Source organism: Taudactylus pleione, unplaced genomic scaffold (assembly GCF_031769625.1).
Source record: "Taudactylus pleione unplaced genomic scaffold, aTauple2 ptg001378l, whole genome shotgun sequence".
Taxonomy (NCBI): domain Eukaryota; kingdom Metazoa; phylum Chordata; class Amphibia; order Anura; family Myobatrachidae; genus Taudactylus; species Taudactylus pleione.
Window position 1 is genome coordinate 206820 of NW_028285778.1, and position 23181 is coordinate 230000.

Genomic DNA, 23181 nt, shown 5'->3' on the forward strand with positions numbered 1-23181 from the left:
TGAAACAGTGTTTGTCTGTCCCCATTGTGTTGCCACTTCTTGTAAGAGTTTATATAATTGCACCCATGGGCTAATCCTCAGTCATTACCCATTTAATGACTGCAGACGTCAGGATTGATCGGCTGTTGACCTGGATCCAGGGCGCATGCGTATGTATTTGGCTGTACCTTGTATTATAATTATTTGCGCTCATTGTCTAGATCAAAGCGCGTATTTCTTTTGTTGAATATATTTTTGTGTGCTTTGGAACCACACATTGGGCTGGACAGCAATTATTTCTTTAGTGACTTGCAGCGCTAATAAGACTAGCGATTTAGAGGTATCCATACTAATAACCTTCAACTGTCACACTGCACCTGCACTGACAGTTACTGATTTCCTCCAAGCACATTTCCATTGGTCTGCAGAGATTTCTGCTTGCAATGATTTCTAAATTCGCAGTGATTTGGGAAGGTTACTGGTTTCTGTCCTGTTAGTCACCCTGCTCCTAATATACCACATTCCAAACAGTCAGAATACTGCTGTCTCCACTGCTATTTACTCCTAAGTTGCAATGTTATCCAGCTGTGAATTACTTCTGTGTTGCTTGTCAAAGCTTTCTCCCTTTAGTCTGACACATTCAATCTATGTTTAGTTCTTTCACATCTCAACCTTTAAAATTGTGGACCTATTCAGGACTATTCACTCTTAAAGCACAATCAAAGACTAAAGGCTCCCATACACGGGCGATAAAGCAAGCGATCCGACTGAGTCGTACAATTTGCTTGCAATATCGCACCGTGTATGGCCCCGATGTCGGGCCGAGTGTGCTCCCGTGGGGTCGTACATCACACCCCCGATCTTTCTACATAATCAAAAGATCAGGGGATGCGATATGCGATCCCATGTATGGCTATGCGGGTGGGGGAGCCAGGATATCAAGCGGTCGGCCACCCAATTGCACCGTATGTGTCGGACGATGGATCGCCTCGAATGGTGCCATCAGAAAAGCCATGCCACCAAAATAAACATCCAGCAAGCACGCTTGGCAGCTCAGCAAGAGAGGCAAGCAGCCACTGAAGAGAGAATCACACCTCAGTATTGAGGTAACAGTGTCTACATATTCTATATAAATGGATCGATGGGTCCTTTTCAGGGCTAAAACATGTTAGCACACAGTGAGAATCCTTCTCAGGATCAATGGAATGGGGTTATAGGCGAGGACAATGTAAAAGATGAAGGCTGCAGATGTTCTTCAAGGTCCATTCTTCAACCAAGGCAATGCTGGGTATCCCAGCTAGTACTAAATGTGGTATTTTGTGCATGCTACAAGAGGTCTGACAGATACCACTATAAGTATACTATGGAATAGTACAAGGGGAAGCAGAGATTTGTTCATGGTCCTCACAGACACTGGCAAATTATAAATAGCCACATAAACATTAGGTCACTACAAACCTGTTTTGATAGTTTGAAAAAAGACAAACGGACAGTAGAATCCCTGAGTTCTGCCCAAGTTTAGCTGATAATGGCCACACTTACATACCAAAGCGCAATCCTGGACTCTCCCCTATATAATAATAATAATGCCACATATCAGTGTGTGCTGGGAGCTGTGTTATTCCCCCTCATATATCACTGTACAGTCCCCTCTCCCCTATATAATAGTAATACCACATATCAGTGTGTGCTGGGAGCTGTGTTATTCCCCCTCATATATCACTGTACAGTCCCCTCGCCCTATATAATAATAATAGCACATATCAGTGCGTGCTGGGAGCTGTTATTCCCCCTCATATATCACTGTACAGTCCCCTCTCCCCTATATAATAATAATACCACATATCAGTGTGTGCTGGGAGCTGTGTTATTCCCCCTCATATATCACTGTACGGTCCCCTCTCCCCTATATAATAATAATAGCACATATCAGTGCGTGCTGGGAGCTGTGTTATTCCCCCTCATATATCACTGTACAGTCCCCTCTCCCCTATATAATAATAATACCACATATCAGTGTGTGCTGGGAGCTGTGTTATTCCCCCTCATAGATCACTGTACGGTCCCCTCCCGCTATATAATAATGATAATATCACAGATATCATATAACAAGTTACCTGACATAATCACCAGAGATGTTGCCGGTTAAAATGGCGGCTGAGGTATCTGGAATCTCTCGCTATGTAGCCCCGCCCTCTCCGCACCGTCACGTGTTAGGGTCTCACTCTCGCTGTTGTGTATTTTGTGCAATCTGATTGGCTCTTCGCTACGTCCGTCATCTCATTATCAGGAGGCGACGGCTGCAGCCATAGAGACGGCGAGTGGGCGGAGTCGCTTCGTTACAGCCTGGCCGTACGATTGGCTGACGTTTCTTCCCCCCGTCGGTATCTGTGGCATCATGAGATCCTCTCTGTAATGACTCTGACCATACATGTCCACAGTGCATGAGGCTGGCGGCCATTTTCTTGTATACCAGGCCTGGCAGTTACTATGGGAGCGGCGGCCATTTTCTCCTGGTCTGAGCCCTGCCCCCTATTTATCACGTGATCTCCTCCGGGCAGCGCTGTAGACACAGAGTCACTCAGTCATTGTCTCATCCTCTGCTGCTGCTGCTGCTGCCGGGGAGAGGGGGCACAATAGGAGCAGAGAGACACCGGGGAGACTGCTGCAGGGGAGGGCAGGTAGGATGGTGACAGTCCTGGTGCTAATCTGTATTATTAAGTGGTGATAACAGTCTTCCTCCCTGCAGGTATAATCACATAGAGGGGACATGCACACGTAGGGATGGGGGGGTTCTGAGCACCCAGAAACCCCCCCCCCGCCCACCAATCGATAGCGTAGCGTCGTCGGACCAGTGTCGCCGCCGGCCGCGGTCCAGGTCACCTCTGTCAGTATGTGCAGTGCAGACCACACAACACAGTGATAAATCACACGGCCGGCGCCAAGTAGTGCGCACGTACACGGCGGTGTGTTCGCTTTGGCAGCCAATGAGAGTCAGACTCTCATTGGCTACTACATCCACGGAGGGGACCAGGGCTGGAGGTCACTCATGAGCTCCGCCTTTCTGGCTCTCGCAGTGGGCGGAGGGAGAGGTGCCATGACATCTCTCTCCCATAGTGCCGAGCGGGAGGACGGAGGAGCAGACGGTAAAGAAATTAAAGGGAGATGTATAAATCTTTATATGTATTTAAATGAAATGAACAAAAACATTTGTGGTTTTCATTAAATGACCCCCACCCACGTGCCCCCACATTAAGTTGGGCCTTTTTGGATTGGTTTGGGCTTCTTATTCATTTATCAGTTGCTTGTTTTCAATTTTAATGTTGGCAACAGTGACTGTGGTTCTGTGTTATCATTAAGCGGGTGGGATGCACTACGGTGCCCTATTTTTATAATACAGAGGAGGCTGACCCCGTTATTATAATGCAAGTGGTGCAGACCCCGTTGTTACTATAATACAGGTGGTGCAGACTTAGTTGTTACTATAATACAGGTGGTGTAGACCCCATTGTTACTATAATACATGTGGTGCAGACCCCGTTGTTACTATAATACAGGTGGTGCAGACTCAGTTGATACTATAATACAAGTGGTGCAGACTCAGTTGTTGCTCTAATACAGGTGACTCAGACTTAGTTGCTACTATGATACAGGTGGCGCAGACCCCATTGTTACTATAATACAAGTGGTGCATGTGTTACTATAATACAGGTGGAGCAGACTCTGTTGTTAATATAATACAGGAGGTGCAGCCTTAGTTGTTACTATAATACAGTAGTGCAGCCTCTGCTGTTAGCGTTCCCGCTAGGTGGCTTTAGCGGAGCGCCGCGCCCTGTCTGATTTTAAAAAATCAGAATGTTCCTGACCCTTTTGGCGACACCCCGATAAAATAACATTTCGGGTGCCGTCCCCACCTGTGGGCCGCAGTGTCCTGCGGGTGGGTAAAATAGCGGTGCAGCGATCACTGCCGGTAAATAGGTGCCGTGCGCATGTTACTATAATGTATAAATATAATTGTCCCCTGGATTTGGCCGGATATCCAAACAGAGATTTCTCCTTTTCTTTACACAATTCAGCTTCCCTTAGGGTTTATCACCTCAGACCTGGATAATGGATACTCTAGGAAAATAAAAAACCAGGTGCGCACAATGTAATACAATTGTACATTTATATAGATGAAAGTACCATAAACATGAACATTTAAGGTAAAACAAAACATCTCATCACAAGCCTGGTGAGACTGAGGAATCTGTATCTCCAAACACCGACGCTGTGGGCCTGATTCAGAGCCGCTTGTAAGCGGCCGCTCGTTCGTTCGGAGCGATGTTCGCACATCTGCGCATGCATATAGGTTTTAGTACGCATGCGCGAACCAGTCAGTGCGGTCAGAATTCGTATGCTCGCAAAATAGCGAATGCCTGGTAATTTGAGTGACAGGATGAGGCGTTTGTAGGTGGTAACAGGGGAAGGTGCTTGAAAACGGGGAGTGGAGATCCGAACGCAGGCGTGCCAAACGGTCAAAACGGGCGTTTAATGGGAGTGCATAATTAACAAAGCAGCGTCATTGACCACGTCACTTGGGTGTCTTTTAACCAGAACTGCTCGCATGATTGCGGTAGGAAAAACCAACCACAAGAATAGCGAGCAGTTCATTCGCCTTTCGATGTACTCGATTAATCTAATAAATAGCGGAGATGACTTATGATGCGAGCGGCCAGGGGGAGTTTTTATCAAAAAAAGTCCGCATGTTTTGTTCGCTCGTTCAGACATAGAGGCGTCAACAGACCGCAAAGAGCGAACGGTCAATTTAAATAGCCAGCCCCTTTTTTCTGGACGAGCGAGCGTAAATAGCGTCCGGCTCTGAATCAGACCCTGTGTCCGTTACTCTCTGAGACAGCAGATGAAGCTTTACAAAGAGCCGGCGGGGAGTTCCGATATAGCCGTCAGCGCGTGAGTGCCACACCTCGCTGTAAGGTCCGTCACAGAGTAACCACCTGAATCACCATCCCAGGCGCTCCCAAATGCATTTCATCCACAAAGACGTCATCAGTGGGTGTGTTCAAGTGCCCCATACACTACCTTATATCCAGCTGTCACTCATCATTATATATAATACACAAAGACTTTATCAGTGGGTGTGTTCTAGTGCCCCATACATTACCTTATATCCAGCTGTCACTCATCATTATATATAATACACAAAGACTTTATCAGTGGGTGTGTTCTAGTGCCCCATACATTACCTTATATCCAGCTGTCACTCATCATTATATATAATACACAAAGACTTTATCAGTGGGTGTGTTCTAGTGCCCCATACATTACCTTATATCCAGCTGTCACTCATCATTATATATAATACACAAAGACTTCATCAGTGGGTGTGTTCTAGTGCCCCATACATTACCTTATATCCAGCTGTCACTCATCATTATATATAATACACAAAGACTTTATCAGTGGGTGTGTTCTAGTGCCCCATACATTACCTTATATCCAGCTGTCACTCATCATTATATATAATACACAAAGACTTTATCAGTGGGTGTGTTCTAGTGCTCCATACATTACCTTATATCCAGCTGTCACTCATCATTATATATAATACACAAAGACTTCATCAGTGAGTGTGTTCTAGTGCCCCATACATCACCTTATATCCAGCTGTCACTCATCATTATATATAATACACAAAGACTTCATCAGTGGGTGTGTTCTAGTGCCCCATACATTACCTTATATCCAGCTGTCACTCATCATTATATATAATACACAAAGACGTCATCAGTGGGTGTGTTCTAGTGCCCCATACACTACCTTATATCCAGCTGTCACTCATCATTATATATAATACACAAAGACTTCATCAGTGGGTGTGTTCTAGTGCCCCATACATCACCTTATATCCAGCTGTCACTCATCATTATATATAATACACAAAGACTTCATCAGTGGGTGTGTTCTAGTGCCCCATACACTACCTTATATCCAGCTGTCACTCATCATTATATATAATACACAAAGACTTCATCAGTGGGTGTGTTCTAGTGCCCCATACATTACCTTATATCCCTATGTCATTCATCATTATATATAATACACAAATACTTCATCAGTGGGTGTGTTCAAGTGCCCCATACATTACCTTATATCCAGCTGTCACTCATCATTATATATAATACACAAAGACTTCATCAGTGAGTGTGTTCTAGTGCCCCATACATCACCTTATATCCAGCTGTCACTCATCATTATATATAATACACAAAGACGTCATCAGTGGGTGTGTTCAAGTGCCCCATACATTACCTTATATCCAGCTGTCACTCATCATTATATATAAAACACTTTTGGGCGATTCAATTGTTTTATCGCACCCGATCTCCCGTCTAAAGTGACGGGAGATCGCTGGGCGCTATTCAATTGTCGGTCGGGTTTAGCTGGGTAAAACGGCTACTCCCGACCAAAGTGCTGGGCGCGATCGCAAAAAGTGTAGTTTGGGCACCCAAACAGGTCACTTTTCACCCATTTCAGCTTGCAGCCCTCTGCAGCTGCGATCTGAAATGGTGCGCCTGCAGCTTATCGCGCCCGTCAGGAGCAACAATTGAATAGCTACTGTCGGGTGCTTAGGTGGGGGCAATACAATTGAATAGCTCCTTTCGGGCATACAGGTGGGGGCGATACAATTGAATAGCGCCATATTAGTGTAATAAGTCTTGTGCTATTCTGATCTTTTTTTTCGGTTGTCTTTTTCCTCCTTATAAAATATAGATGTTGATTAGATCCAGTACAGACTATTATTATCTCTGCACTGTGTTATTATCTATGCACTGTGTTATTATCTCTATCCTGTGTTATTATCTCCGCACTGTGTTATTATGTCTGCTCTGTGTTATTATCTCTGCATTGTGTTATTATCCCTGCACTGTGTTATTATCCCTGCACTGTTATTATCTCTGCACTGTGTTATTATCCCCGCACTGTGTTGTTATCCCTGCACCGTGTTATTATCTCTGCTCTGTGTTCTTATCTCTGCTCTGTGTTCTTATCTCTGCTCTGTGTTATTATCTCTGCTCTGTGTTATTATCTCTGCTCTGTGTTGTTATCTCTGCACTGTGTTGTTATCCCTGCACTGTGTTATTATCTCTGCTCTGTGTTATTATCTCTATCCTGTGTTATTATCTCTGCACTGTGTTATTATCTCTGTCCTGTGTTATTATCTCTGCACTGTGTTATTATCTCTGTCCTGTGTTATTATCTCTGTCCTGTGTTATTATCTCCGCACTGTGTTATTATCTCCGCACTGTGTTATTATGTCTGCTCTGTGTTATTATCTCTGCATTGTGTTATTATCCCTGCACTGTGTTATTATCCCTGCACTGTGTTATTATCTCTGTCCTGTGTTATTATCTCTGTCCTGTGTTATTATCTCTGTCCTGTGTTATTATCTCTGCACTGTTATTATCTCTGCTCTGTGTTATTATTATCCCTGCACTGTGTTATTATCTCTGCACCGTGTTATTATTCCTGCACCGTGTTATTATTCCTGCACCGTGTTATTATCTCTGCACTGTGTTATTATCTCTGCACCGTGTTATTATTCCTGCACTGTGTTATTATTATCTCTGCACTGTGTTATTATCTCTGCACTGTGTTATTATGTGTAAGAATAAGTGTAATAGGGAGAACTATTACAGGCTTGTAATTTTTATCTTATAATTATCCTATACCTTTCATTATTCATTATAGGTTATATTTATGAAATAATATACCTGCAAAAATGCTTTTTTAAGATGTTAATGTAATTTATTATAAGGTACTGTAAAAGTTTATTATTAGATGTTATGGAATCCTAACAATCGCTATACCCCTAACAATTATTTAAACCTGAAATAATCGCTGTCCAAACCATAAGTGTGGTTCCAATGCACAAAATATTATTATTGCAAGTAAAAACAAAAGTCACGCGCTTTGATCTGGACAATGAGCGCAAAGATCATAATACAAAAGATACAGCCAATACATACGCATGCGCCCCGGTACCAGGTCCCAGCCGATCAATCCTGACATCTGCAGTCATCAAAGTGGTAACGACTGATCACTAGCCCATAGGTGCATGTATATATACTCTTACAAGATATAGCAACACAATGTGGACAGACAAACACTGTTTCATTGGTTCTTGCTCCTGGATGATCTTCTTATTGGACAGTTCTAGGGTTATGTCCAATCTTCCAACAGTCTCTTGAGATTACATTGTCTTTCTTTAATTGGTTTCAAAATTAACTATGGAAACTGCATACAGAGTTTTACATTCATAACCAATAATTCACTATGATCCTTAATTCCCGAACACATGATTCGACTCCCTTGCCAATATAACCGGATATCTGGAAATAGACAGGGTATCAGTATAGTACCAAACATGCCATGTCTACTATATTGCATACCTTAAATATCAATTACATACATTTAACATCATTATTAATACTTTTTATAAGAACCATAAAGTGCAGGAACCTTTTATGAGTGCGGGCATAAATATATATATGTTTGTGGTCGCTAATGTGCATCTGTGTTTTAAACTATGTATATACATCAGTAAGTACACATGCGTCCACGTGTACTTATATGATTGTATATGCAATCACCAATGTGTATACACATCAATAAGTTCACATGCGTCCACGTGTACCTATATGACTGTATATACAATCACCAATGTGTGTATGTTTGTCTCTGCAATAGCAACTGTGTATATGTGTGCAAGCATTGTGGATACATATGCGATTGTCTATGTGTATGCATGTATATATCATGAATTAATATATATATTATCTCTCTTTATGCATTAATTGACATATTTGATATTACTTCTGTCTGAACTAAAAAATGACAGACAATGAGTTCTCACAGGTGGCAGCAGATGCTGGATGGAATCACAAATGTAAATTCTAGTTTGTTTAGGAGTCAGACATAAAGACAATGGTTTATTTAGAGTACAATTACAGTACAATTCAGTTCTTTTTAACCACATTAGCATTGGACACAAGGCCTACAATTGCTAACAATAGCCAAACGTCTAACAATTATCTCTAAATATACATTCAGAACACTCCTTCTGAGCATATCAGTGTCTGTGTTATACTTCAATTGTCATATGCATACTATATCTGTATGCAGAGCAAACGCTCACCATATCTTTGTGCATTCCAATTGTTTCAGACATGTCCACAAGACTTGTCTGTCATCTCTGAATATATGAAATCTTTAAAGTTATATTTATATATATATATGTGTATTCATGCGCATTTATTCTGTAAGGACTTTAACAGTGTGCAGTTAGCACGGCATTCGCACAACGCTAAAATAGCACCGTATACCATCTGTATGGCATCGTGCTAAAGACGCAAAATGGCATCTTTCAGACAACTCAAAATGGCGTCTTCAGATCTTAAAGATTTGGTCCTAGCCAATCATCCGGCTTCGACACTGTGTATAGTGATCAGTGTGTATCAGGTGTGTGATATCAGTGTGATCTGTGTATAGTGATCAGTGTGTATCAGGTGTGTGATATCAATATAATCTATTTATAGTGATCAGTGTGTATCAGGTGTGTGATATCAGTGTGTCCTGTGTATAGTCATCACTGTGTATCAGGTGTGTGATATCATTGACCTGTGTATAGTGATCAGTGTTTATCAGGTGTGTGATATCAGTGTGACCTGTGTATAATGATCAGTGTGTATCAGGTGTGTGATATCATTGACCTGTGTATAGTGATCAGTGTTTATCAGGTGTGTGATATCAGTGTGACCTGTGTATAATGATCACTGTGTATCAGGTGGGTGATATCAGCGTGACCTGTACTCTGTAATATTGATTATAATTATATTTTAATAGACAAGTGCGCTGTGAGTAACCAGAGAATCTTTACTAGAAGTGACGGAAGGATGAGACGTGTCCTGCATAAATCACTAATCACTAATGATGGACAAGGATAGAAGTTGCATGACTGATAGGATACTAAATCTCACCCTGGAGATCGTCTACCTGCTGACTGGGGAGGTGAGAGGATCTGGGGGTGTCACAGTGACATCACTTATATCTATAGTAATATTAAAGTGACATGACTGGGGAGGTGAGGGGATCTGGGAGTGTCACAGTGACATCACTTATATCTATAGCAATAATACAGCGACATGACTGGGTAGGTGAGGGGATCTGGGATTGTCACAGTAACATCACTTGTATCTATAGTAATAATACAGGGACATGACTGGGGAGGTGAGGGAATCTGGGAGTGTCACAGTGACATCACTTATATCTATAGCAATAATACAGGGACATGACTGGGGAGGTGAGAGGATCTGGGAGAGTCACAGTGACATCACTTATATCTATAGTAATAATACAGCGACATGACTGGGTAGGTGAGGGGATCTGGGATTGTCACAGTAACATCACTTGTATCTATAGCAATAATACAGGGACATGACTGGGGAGGTGAGGGGATCTGGGATTGTCACAGTGACATCACTTATATCTATAGTAATAATACAGGGATATGACTGGGGAGGTGAGAGGATCTGGGATTGTCACAGTGACATCACTTATATCTATAGTAATAATACAGGGACATGTCTGGGGAGATGAGGGGATCTGGGAGTGTCACAGTGACATCACTTATACCTATAGTAATAATACAGCGACATGACTGGGAAGGTGAGGGGATCTGGGATTGTCACAGTGACATCACTTGTATCTATAGTAATAATACAGTGACATGTCTGTGGAGGTGAGGGGATCTGGGAGTGTCACAGTGACATCACTTATACCTGTAGTAATAATACAGTGACATGACTGGGGAGTTGAGGGGATCTGGGATTGTCACAGTGACATCACTTATATCAATAGTAATAATACAGGGATATGACTTGGGTGGTGAGAGGATCTGGGAGTGTCACTGTGACATCACTTATATCTATAGTAATAATACAGTGACATGTCTGTGGAGTTGAGGAGGATCTGGGAGTGTCACAGTAACATCACTTATATCTATAGTATTAAAACAGGGACATGACTGGGGAGGTGAGGAGATCTGCGAGTATCACAGTGACATCACTTATATCTATAGTAATAATACAGGGGCATGACTGGGGAGGTGAGAGGATCTGGGAGTGTCACAGTGACATCACTTATATCTATAGTAATAATAAAGGGACATGACTGGATAGGTGAGGGGATCTGGGAGTGTCACAGTGACATCACTTATATTTATAGTAATAATACAGGGACATGTCTGGGGAGGTGAGGGTATCTGGGACTGTATTCAGTGATATTTGGTGTCTCCCTCAATACACAGGAATACACAGTAGTGAAGAAGACATCCGATGAGTGTTGGACACCCAGCAGCCGTCCCTGTGTGTCAGGAGGACTGAGCAGGACCCAGAGCCTCATCACGGTGCCTCCACCTCACTCACTGATAAATGAGAGACACAATAAACAGAAGATTTTGGAACTCACCAACAGGATCATTCAGCTGCTGACTGGAGAGGTGACTGCTGGGAATGGGACATTATATAGGTCACTATAGCAATGTCTTACATAAATTTAGCCACAACTTTGGCTTAATTATCTCTAGCCGATGCTGACAATCACTCAGTAGCACAAAAGATGTTACTTCCGCTCACACACCTCAATCAGCAGCAGGAAAACACATTGTTAGTACTTGTAGCACAGCACATTATTAGTCCAGCAGATATATTGCAAGCAACAACTTTCAATAGTCCACCTCCTATGTACACTGTATATGGTACTGTCACCCAGTGAAATATTTTTAGAGAGGTTTTCAGTTGTATTCCTCTACTCACTTAATTACACCCCCCCCCCCCCTTTCCCCCTCCCGCCCCAGTGTGTGCAGTGTTGGGTATCTGAATCCTCCTTGGAATGGATCATAAGGAACACAAAGGGTTACTGATAGTATCGGCTGTAGCTCGTAAATGTTTCCTCCACACCATGATACTGACATACCATTCCTTGCATAGTTTTATTCAAAAATAATCTGTTTTTCGTGCAAGTATTAAATGAATTTGGTGGTATCCTCTTTGGACACTTGTGTGAGGAGACTCTAAGACTTTTTGAAAAATGTTATTGATCTCCATACATTTGTCATTGATAATATTATGTACAAATAATGGTGAAGGAAGTGTCCAGGACGTGTTTTACCAAGTTTGTGGCTTCCTCAGTTGGTTTCCTTTCTAGACAGATGTATTTTATTTTTTTGTGTTTTGTATTCTTTTTAAGGTTGATGTTGTGACTAATATTAAAGTTGAAAATATAGAGGAAGAAGAAGAGACCTGTTTGACTGATACGAAGGCAGAAGATATAGAGGGAGAAGAAGAGACGTTTGTGACTGATATGAAGGCAGAAGATATAGAGGGAGAAGAAGAGACCTGTGTGACTGATATGAAGGCTGAAGATATAGATGGAGAAGAAGAGACGTATGTGACTGATATGAAGGCAGAAGATATAGAGGGAGAAGAAGAGACGTATGTGACTGATATGAAGGCAGAAGATATAGAGGGAGAAGAGACGTATGTGACTGATATGAAGGCAGCAGTTATAGAGAGGGAGACGTATGTGACTGATATGAAGGCAGAAGATATAGAGGGAGAAGAAGAGACGTATGTGACTGATATGAAGGCAGAAGATCTATATGGAGAAGAAGAGACGTATGTGAGTGGTGATCAGCAGTGTAAGGAGGAGGAAATCCCTACAGATATCACCACAGGTTAGTAATAAAGACTTATTACAGAAAAGAATCACATACTCCTTACAGTACAACACAGGGCCGTAACTAACTATGGGCGACAGGCCAGTATATGAAGCCTATCGGGTGTCCTTAGGACAGTTATCGTTGCACTTACTGAAGCAGCATCACACCCCTTCTGCGTGTTGTGCGCTCAGTGGACGGGGCCAGCATAGGGTGCAAACGTGCCCTATTACAGCAATCCCTTATTCTATGTGCTCAGCCAAAGCTTGGCCTGGCCTCATACTACATAGGATAATGGGCCTGATTCAGAGCCGTTCGCTATTTGTGGTCGTTCGTTCAAAAACAAGGGATGGCTATTCAAATGATCCGTTCGCAAATTGCAGTCTGTTCCCACCTCTAAGTCTGAACAAGCGAGCAAAACATACGCTCGTTTATTTGATAAAAACGCCCCCTGGCCGCACGCACCATACGTCATGTCCGCTATTTATTAGATTAATCGAGTACATCGTACAGCGTATGAACTGCTCGCTATTCTTGTGGTTGGTGTTTTCAACCGCTATTTTGCGAGCAGTTCTGAGTTAAAAAAAACCAAGTGACGTGGTCAATGACGCTGCTGTATTAAATATGCACTCCCTTAAAACGCCCGTTTTGACCTTTAAGCACGCCTGCGTTCGGATCTCCACTCCCCGTTTTCAAGCACCTTCCCCTGTTACCACCCACATACGCCTCATTCTGTCACTCAAAATAGCAGGCCCTCGCTATATTGCGTACCAACGATTTTCGGCCGCACTGACTGGTTCGCGCATGCGTACTAAAAACCGTACGCATGCGCAGATGTGCGAACATCGCTCGGAACGAGCGTACTGCCGCTAGCGAGTGGCTCTGAATGAGGGCCAATATGCTGAATATTTTTGCTCACTTTTTAATAAGGAGAACTAGTAGACATTTCTGTATGTTGAAGGGATCACTATGAGGGTGGGGAACACATCTTTTGGGATTCAATCATTTCCTCCCACACTACTCTCCTGCTTTGTCACAATGAGAATTTGCAATAAAAAAAATAAAATCATGTAAACATTCCCCAAAATGGCGACCTGTGCGCATTTCCAGCTTCTCTTTCCGTACATCCCATGGATATTGCGCATCTTTCCTGCAAGCCTGGAGGCAGCAGTGTCTTGTTCACGTGCCTTCAGCTTTCATGATCTAGTACAGGCCTGGCCAACCTCTGAGCCTCCAGCTGTTGTGTAACTACACATCCCAGCATGCCCTGCCACAGTTTTAGCATTTCCTAATAGCCAAACTTTGCCAGGGCATGCTGGGACTTGTAGTTTCACAGCAGCTGGAGGGCCACAGGTGGCCAGGCCTGTACTAGACTGTCTAGTATGTCAGAACACATTATATCTATAGTATATGAGATATACTCTCCTGTGATGTCACAGTAAAGTAAACTCCAGCACAAGCATAGTAAATGAATAAGACACACATGTCCGTGCCTGGGTTACCCATATTGTACATGGTACAAGCTGCGTGGCGATAGTAATGCCGTATATGAATACAATACAGAAAGACAATTGTTGTGGGATGTGGTCGGGGACACAAGCCACGCGGCTGAGATGGCCACCACGGCATAACATTATGTGCTATGGCACCATCAGAGGGAAATATTGGCATTATAGGCTTTATGCTGGCTGCATATGTAATGGTGTAGTATGTACGGTGTGTACAGCTGGCTGTGGTATCTGAGCATCATCTGGTGGCTGCACCCCCAAGGCTGTTACCTCCCAGTGCTGGGCACAGTGTAGGTAATGTGCAATGTTAAGAGGACGAGAGGCTGTATTGTAATTCCTACTTATAACTAGGTTGGGTATGAAATACCGGCAGCTCTCATCATTACAAGAGCGCAGCATCGCTAGACAGTCCCCTAGATGTCTGCACTGCTGCTCTATCACACCTCCATGGCACCGTGACACCAGCCCTCGGCTTGGTTCTCCAGGCGGGGCTTCAGGGGGAACCTAGCTAGAAGGCTCTTTGTACCCCGGACTGGAGCCGGAACTCAAGGGGACAGGTAAGGTGGATCCCCGTGGGGACCCGCATCTATTCGCAGTCTTGCCTCCAGTCTCAGGAGACAGACCAGAAGTGCTGATGTAGACACCGGTGCATCCAGGACTCCACTAGACCTCCAGGGCAATACATATACTAGCGCAGGGGACAAATTGCGGCCAGGGCCCCGGTGGTTGATGTCAGCATAGGGGAGACGACCCTCTTCCTGCAGCTCCTCCCCCGGCTCAGGGTGTCATTCCACTGCACTCTTGCCCCCCTTGAGCTGCTCCTCCCTCATCTGCCGCCCCCTCTTAGACTCTCGGTCTCCCTGTATGCCTCTACCAAGGGCCAGGCTGTACAGCGCTATATCCTACCAGACACTGCGGTCTGTGTAATTGATTTTAGTGCCCACTGCAGTAATATTGTATACTCTGCATTGTATGTGACTTGTGCTAGCGCTGCTGTCTGTCTCCTTTTATCCCCAAACTGTCAGCTTATACCTTTCCCTGTTTTCCATTATAACCCTGGCATACTGATGTATCCCCTCACATGTACCTCACATCTCCCTATATTTGTGAGGGCTATCACATACTATATATCGGTGTTGCGCACTACACTGTGCCATATTGCACATATATGTGGGTTGCTCACTGCATGTGCCAGATCGTGTGTTAGATTACTCTTGCAGCTATGTCTGGCAGAGGCAAGAATAACAAGCAGCCTGCTCCTCCCACTCTGGTGTCTTCAGAGGACCTCATTCAGGATGGTCTCTGTACATCTTGTTATACTGCTCCTGGCCCATCAACCCCTGTGTCCTCTCCTCAGGAACCCCCCAGGGTTACTTTTTCACAGGTGTTTGCAGAAATTAAGGACCACCTAGCAGTCCCTGTGGTAGCTCCCCCTATGGGATGGCCACAGCAGGTACTCCCTGCATATCCTTTGCCTCCCCCATGGGTAGATGCACTTTCTACCTCAGTGCAGAGTCTGGCGGATACCTCTACTGCCTTTCAACAAATGCTGCAAAAGGAGAGACCCTTACCTAGTAAACCCACTAAGCGTGCTTTGCTATCTTCCCAGCCCACCCAGCTATGAGATTCTGAATTATCATCTGGGGAGGCAGAAGACGCAGATCTCTCTCTCTGACTCCCCCATCGGGAGAGGAGGAGCCCCCCTCCAAGTTAAATAAACCTGCACTTGTGAGAGCTGTAAAATCTATCCTTCAAATAGAAGAGGCAGAACCCACTTCTAAGGCAAAAGAGCCACTAGTTAAGCGACAGAAGGTAGTTTTGCCAGAGTTTTCTCACTCGGATCAGGTATCTGATCATATGAGTGAAACATGGAATATACCAAGGAAAATTTTTGAGTTGCTCAAATGCTTAACTTCCTTTTACCCTCTTCCAGATACTGATTGCACTAAATACGATGTTCTCCCTGCAGTAGACTCCCACGTGACATGTTTAGTTAAGAATGCTATGTTACCTGTCCATACTGCAACCTCCTTAAAGGAGACTACGGATTGAAGCTTGTCTGAAATCTACATACTCTCTTACAGGAGCTATTACTCGTCCTTCCAGGGCTACGGCCTGGGTGTCAAAAGCCATTGAGAGTTGGGCAGAGGCCCTAGAAGTTACATTTCCCTCTGATGCTTCGAGGGAACAGCTGTCCTACATATCTCACATTAGAGATGCAGCCTCCTATTCAGGTAAGCGGCTCTGGATACTGGTCTCCTGGCTTCCAAGGCATCTGCTACTATGGTAGCCCGCCGTATTGTTTGGCTTTGCTCATGGAAGGCAGATTTGGACTCTAAAAGGGCATTGGAGTCTCTGCCTTATTCTGGGGAGATCCTGTTTGGCCCAGAATTGGACAAGATTTTGACTGCCTTGGAAGCTTCCAAGATGGTGTCCTTGCCCTCTGCATGTACTACGAAGCCTCAAATGTCATCCTTTCGACCTCAAAGAAAAGCTAAAGGTCAGTCCTTTCCAAGGCAGTCGGCATCCACTAAGGCCTCCAAGCCTAGGACCAAACAGACCTGGGCTACTAGACGTCCACTTACCAAATCTGTGGACAAGCCTTCAGCCTGACGGGGCAGGCCTCTCACTTGGTTCTTCCAGGGTGGGAGGCTGACTTCTTCAATGCGCCCAGTTCTGGCATCAGACCATATCAGACGCCTGGGTAAAAGAAGTGGTCTCCAATGGATATGCCCTCTCATTCCTGAGGAGGCCCCCAGCAGTTCTTTTGCACAGGACCTCCATCGGACCAAGCAAAGCCCTGCTGCTCCAGGAGGCCATTCAGTCCTTAATGCTCTCAAGAGTAATAATTCCGGTCCCCCCCTTAAAGTGAGGGAAGGGCTATTATTCTACCCTTAGTTGAGAAGTCCAACGGGTCTCATCGGCCTATCCTCAACCTCAAGTCTCTAAACAAGTTTATCAGGGTGCCCAGGTTTCATATTGAAAACCTTCACTCTCTTGTCCTGGCATTGGAGCCTAGAGATTTTATAGTGTCTCTGGACATTCAAGACTCTTACCTACATGTAACTATAGCGCCTTCTCATCAGCAGCATCTCCGGTCTGCTATACTGCAGCAACATTACCAATTTCAGGCTCTGGCATTTGGCCTTTCTACAGCCCCTCAGGTCTCTTACCAAGATTATGACATTGTCAAGGGATCAGACTGCTCCCATACTTGGACGATCTCTTGCTGTTGGCAAGCTCCCCAGAAATTTTTCACCCCTATTTACAGGTAACCATTGATTTTCTGCAAATGCAAGATTGGCTGATCAACTGGAAATCATCTTCCCTGGCATCTTCTCAAATAATGGTAAATCTGGGTGCCCTTCTGGACTCTCAAATTCAGAGAATCTTCCTAACAGCTAACAAAATCTCTGTATTACAGCACTGAGGGCCTGATTCAGACCCTCTCGCGAGCGCTATGCGTTCGCAAGCGCGTCGATGGTGGCCCAGTGCACATGCGCACGACGGAGCCGGCTCCGTCGTGCGCATGCACGAGACCCGGATAGCGACGGGCAAACCGTCGCTCCGGGTCTCGTACCAAAGGGGGCATGCTGTCGATGTTGAGTGACAGTACGTCCCCTTTGGTGGGCGGGCCGGGGGAGCGGCTGCCCAAACTGAGGTGTTCCCATGTGGGGGCCGCCTCCGTTTGGGGGCGGCCCCACTGACATCACGAGTGATGTCAGTGGGAGAGATTTCGGCTCTGTTAGAGCCGAAATCTCTTTGGGGCTTGCGACAACGAGACCCTACCACAAGGGTCTCGTCACAAGCCCGATGGTCGCGATGGTTTTGACCATCGTGACCATCTTCCTGGCCACTCACTATAGCTGTGGGTGGTCACCCACAGCTATGCGAGCGGCCAGGAGGCCGTTCTAAAAAAAAAAAAAGACCGGCCCTGATTCAGAGCTGGCGCTCGTTCAGAGCATCCGGCTCTGAATCAGGCCCTGAGTGTGCAGACTACTCCACAGTCGAGAAGTGTCAATTCATACTGCAATGCAGACCTTGGGATCCATGGTGTCCACCTTTGACATGGTGGACAGTTCAGTTTCACTCCAAGCCCCTACAACACCGTATCCTCTCTAGGTGAAATGGGCTGCTCCATCTGCTCAGATCCTAGATGATGGGCATCTCCCTGGAAGTTTGCCTGTTCCTAGCCTGGTGGCTACAGACGTCCCACTGAAACAAGGGGCGACCCTTTTGGATCCCGGACTGGGCACTCCTCACCATGAATGCTAGCCTCTGAGGGTAGGGTGCAGAGACCAGCCAGCACTCCTTCCAAGGATGCTGTACTCCAGCAACCAATCAATGTCCTGGAATTCTGAGCCATCTACAGGGCCCTCACTCTGGCTCAGGATATTCTGCAGGTCAGTACAAGTACAATCCGACAATGCGACGGCAGTGGCCTACCTTAATCACCAAGGAGGCACTCGAAGTCAGGCAGAAATGGCAGAGGTGTCCCACATTCTAACATGGGCTGAACACCAGCCAACTCTGCAGTGATCATCCCAGGGATTTTAAATTGGGAAGCAGATTTCCTCAGCCATCACGATATGCATTCAGGGGAGTGGTCTCTACATCCAGAAGTCTTTCAGCTCCTGGTGGACAAATGGGGTCTACCAGATGTGGACCTCATTGCTTCATGACACAACCACAAACTTCCAGTGTATGGGGCCAGGACAAGGGACCCCAATGCGGCCTTCATGGACACATTATCTGTGAGGTGGACTTTCCATTTGGCGTACCTCTTCCCTCCAGTCTCCCTTCTTCTTCGGATTCTTCGGATGTTCAAACAGGAAGGGGGCATAGTCCTGTTGTTAGCTCCAGATTGGCCCAAATGCCATTGGTACTCCGATCTTCAAAGTCTCTCCATAGTCGTTCCTCTGTAACCTCCTCTATGACCAGACCTGTTGTCTCGGGTCCCTGCCTACATCCGGACCTGACCAGTGTGTCTTTAATGGCCTGGTCTTGAGACATCCCTCCTAAGGTCTAAAGGGTTTTCTAGCTCTGTGGTCCAGACCTTGCTCAGAGCACATAAACCGGCCTCTGCCAGGATTTATCACCGGGTATGGCATGCATATTTCCAGTGGTGTGCTACTAGAAACTATGGCCCTCAGGCAAGGATTCTAGAAACCCTAAAAACCTATCTTAAGCTGGATTGGTTCTCAGACTCCGCCTAGCATCTCTGAAAGTGCACGTCTCTGCTATGTCCATCTGGTTCCGACCTCCCTTTGTCCCTCCTCTGGCTCCATGGGATTTGTCAGTGGTTCTCCACACACTTCAGGAACCTCAATTCGAACCCCTGGAATCAGTAGATGTCAAATGGCTCACTGCGAAGACTCTGTTTCTTCTGGCTATAGCATCTGCCCATAGGGTATCGGATTTAGGGGCGCTTTCATGTCGCTCCCCCTTTCTAGTCTTTCATACAGACAATGCTGTTCTTATAACGTGCCCTGGTTTCTTCTGAAGGTGGTCTCTCATTTCTACCCTAATGTGGAAAATGTGGTTCCGGCCTTTCAATTACCAGATCTCTTGACAGGTGAGGCCTCTTTGGATGTGGTCCGTGCTCTGAAGAGTTACGTGGAATGTACTAGTTCCATCAGGAAATCGGAGTCCCTCTTTATCCTATATGAATTTCATAAGAAGGGATGGCCAGCTAACAAATAGACTCTGGCCAGATGGCTTCGCATGACTATCTCGCAGGCTTACACGCAGACTGGCCTACCTGTGCCAGCTACAACAGGGCATGACACATTTTTGTAACCTCTAGGAGTCATATTAAAAGTTTGGGAGCCAGACTATCGTCCATTACCAAAATATATGAAAGCTTGTATAGACCACCACATATGCCCTTTCAGTGCCCAGCAACCTCCCCACATGCCATCAAATCACCACACATGCCTCTTTAATGGTCATCAAATTCTGCAACATACCCATACCAGCCCCTCTAATATTGTGCCCAAAACTAATGCTTCCTGTATTAGTGCCCCCAATAGTAATTCCCCCAGTAGTAGAGCCCCCTGTAAGTGCCCCAGTAGTAAAGCCCCTCTAAAAGTTCCCCAGTAGTAAGCCCCCTGTAATAGTGCCCCCAGTAGTAAGCCCCCTGTAAAAGTGCCCCCAGTAGTAAGCCCCCTGTAATAGTGCCCCCAGTAGTAAGCCCCCTGTAATAGTGCCCCCAGTAGTAAGCCCCCTGTAATAGTGCCCCCAGTAGTAAGCCCCCTGTAAAAGTGCCCCCAGTAGTAAGCCCCCTGTAATAGTGCCCCCAGTAGTAAGCCCCCTGTAATAGTGCCCCCAGTAGTAAGCCCCCAGTAGTAAGCCCCCTGTAATAGTGCCCCCAGTAGTAAGCCCCCTGTAAAAGTGCCCCCAGTAGTAAGCCCCCTGTAATAGTGCCCCCAGTAGTAAACCCCCTGTAAAAGTGCCCCCAGTAGTAAGCCCCCTGTAATAGTGCCCCCAGTAGTAAGCCCCCTGTAAAAGTGCCCCCAGTAGTAAGCCCCCTGTAATAGTGCCCCCAGTAGTAAGCCCCCTGTAAAAGTGCCCCCAGTAGTAAGCCCCTTGTAATAGTGCCCCCAGTAGTAAGCCCCCTGTAAAAGTGCCCCCAGTAGTAAGCCCCCTGTAATAGTGCCCCCAGTAGTAAGCCCACTGTAAAAGTGCCCCCAGTAGTAAGCCCCCTGTAAAATATCCCCCTGTAAAAGTGCCCCCAGTAGTAAGCCACCTGTAATAGTGCCCCCAGTAGTAAGCCCCTTGTAAAATTGCCCCAGTAGTAAGCCCCCTGTAAAAATTCCTCCAGTAGTAAGTCCCCTGTAAAATTGCCCCTTGTAAAAGTGCCCTATTAGTAAGCCCCCTGTAAAAGTGCCACCTGAACACACACAAATAAAAAAATACTTCCATAAGGCTCGAACCTGCGTCCACTGCCGTCCACCGCTCGTAACTATCGGAGAGACGTCATGATGTCTCTTTCATAGTGCACGTGGGGGGAGCCAGACGCCGGAGCTCAGGAGTACCTCCTTGAACAACTGCTTTGGGACATCCCCATTGCCTACCTGAAAAGGAGAGTTATGGTAAAACTTACGCTTGTTAACTCTTCCTTCGAAGTCCATAAGGTCCACAGGCTACCTGCCCTGATGCATCTGGCTTCTATGGGTTTCTTTTCTTGGTCACTTGTTTCCTTCTCTGTGTGAGTGTGAGATTCTTCAGTGTACCAGTCTTCCTTCTCTCCTCTCCTGCCTTGGGCTTGTTAACTAAACTGAGTTGCCCTCAGGCTGTGGTTGGGGTTTAGGGGGAAGGACCGGCGCATCCTGGGACAGGAAAAAGCTTTTCTGTTGGTGTCCAGTCCTCCAAGCACTGCCTGCACCCTATTGTCTCCCTGTGGACATTGGCCCTCATTCAGAGCCGCTCGCAATTAGCGCTCGCTCGTTCAGAAAAAGGGGGTGGCTATTCAAATGAACCGTTCGCTCCTTGTGGTCTGTTGCCTCCATGTCTGAACGAGCGAACAAAACATGCGCTCGTTTATTTGAAAAATACGCCCCCTGCCCGCTCGCATCATACGTCATGTCCGCTATTTATTAGATTAATCGAGTACATCGAACAGCGTATGTACTGCTCGCTATTCTTGTGTTTTAATTATGCACACATAAAACTCCCGCTTTGACCTTTAAGCACGCCTGCGTTCGGATCTCCACTCCCCGTTTTCAAGCACCTTCCCCTGTTACCACCCACATACGCCTCCTCCTGTCACTCAAATTAGCAGGCACTCGCTATCTAGCGAACAAACAATTTTCCGCCGCACAGACTGGTTCGCGCATGCGTATTACAATCCGTACGCATGCGCAGTTGTGCAAACATCGCTCGGAGCGAACGAGCAGCCGCTAACGAGCGGCTCTGAATCAGGCCCATTATGTACTTTGAAGAAAGTGAGTTAACAAGAGTAAGTTTTGCCATAACTCTATTTTGCTCAACACATTTACGCATGCTACCCTGCGTCAGGAGTTCCTACTTTTTGCAAGTTCCTACTCTATGAATGATCTTTCATACACCACTAACTTGTAATTACATCTTCCTCGCCTCCCAGCTACAGAAGCTCATTGTGAAATTAAAACCTATCGCCACGCGGCTGGTACCATTTAACATATGGGTAACATCTAGCGCTGGCCTATTTTATTTTGTTTCAAAATTGTGCCTAAAGACCTGAATGCTGTCAGTCAAGCCGATATGAGGCCGTTTTGGGTACGGCTCACTAGCCTGTGCTTGTTTAGGCGTTAGCCTCTGGATCTGGGAGGTGAGCACGTTACCAGCAGTGTAATGGTGTTTGATACATATACAATATAAATACTTGTAGGATCGGTTTGATACTGGGCTGTAAGCTTAAATGTTTTGCTGAAGTCCTTGTGCTTGGATTGCTAGATGTACCCAGGTTTGTAGTGGTGGCCCCAATGCCGACAACAATTGTCTTTATGTTTTGTATTAGAATAAACATGTAACCCCTGTGATAACTATAGCATAATATGTGACCGTTATACATTGTACCATGACACAACGGAACTTCCCCATTTGTTACTAATTTGGGGACCTGTAGTCTCTATTGGGAAAACTATCCCTGTTACAGGGAAACATTACTTTTATCATATATTTATTTTATTCCCAGCAGATGGATGTAACAGAAGGAAGATCTCAGAGGGATATCTCATCTTATCTACAGATGGTGACATAGAAGATCACAACATCACCCGAGATTCTCTAGGACAAACCCCTAACACCACAATTATACATCCAGCACCTCACAGTGCACATGTGTCATCTGATCCCTCTGATTATGGGGAATGTCCTCCTGATATCTCAGATAGTGGTACACCTATTACAGCTCTTACAGTAGATAAAATATTTTCC

The 23181-nt window shown here is 45.4% G+C and overlaps 1 protein-coding gene across 1 annotated transcript in view; it reads right to left on the minus strand.

The window, feature by feature from the left end:
• LOC148442965 (uncharacterized) overlaps positions 1-23181 on the minus strand; it is a 142875-nt gene that overhangs the window by 86314 nt on the left and 33380 nt on the right. Inside the window, 2 exon segments of the mRNA XM_088463460.1 lie at positions 1522-1549; positions 7946-7955. Of these exon segments, the coding sequence (XP_088319586.1) occupies positions 1522-1549; positions 7946-7955 (38 nt within the window).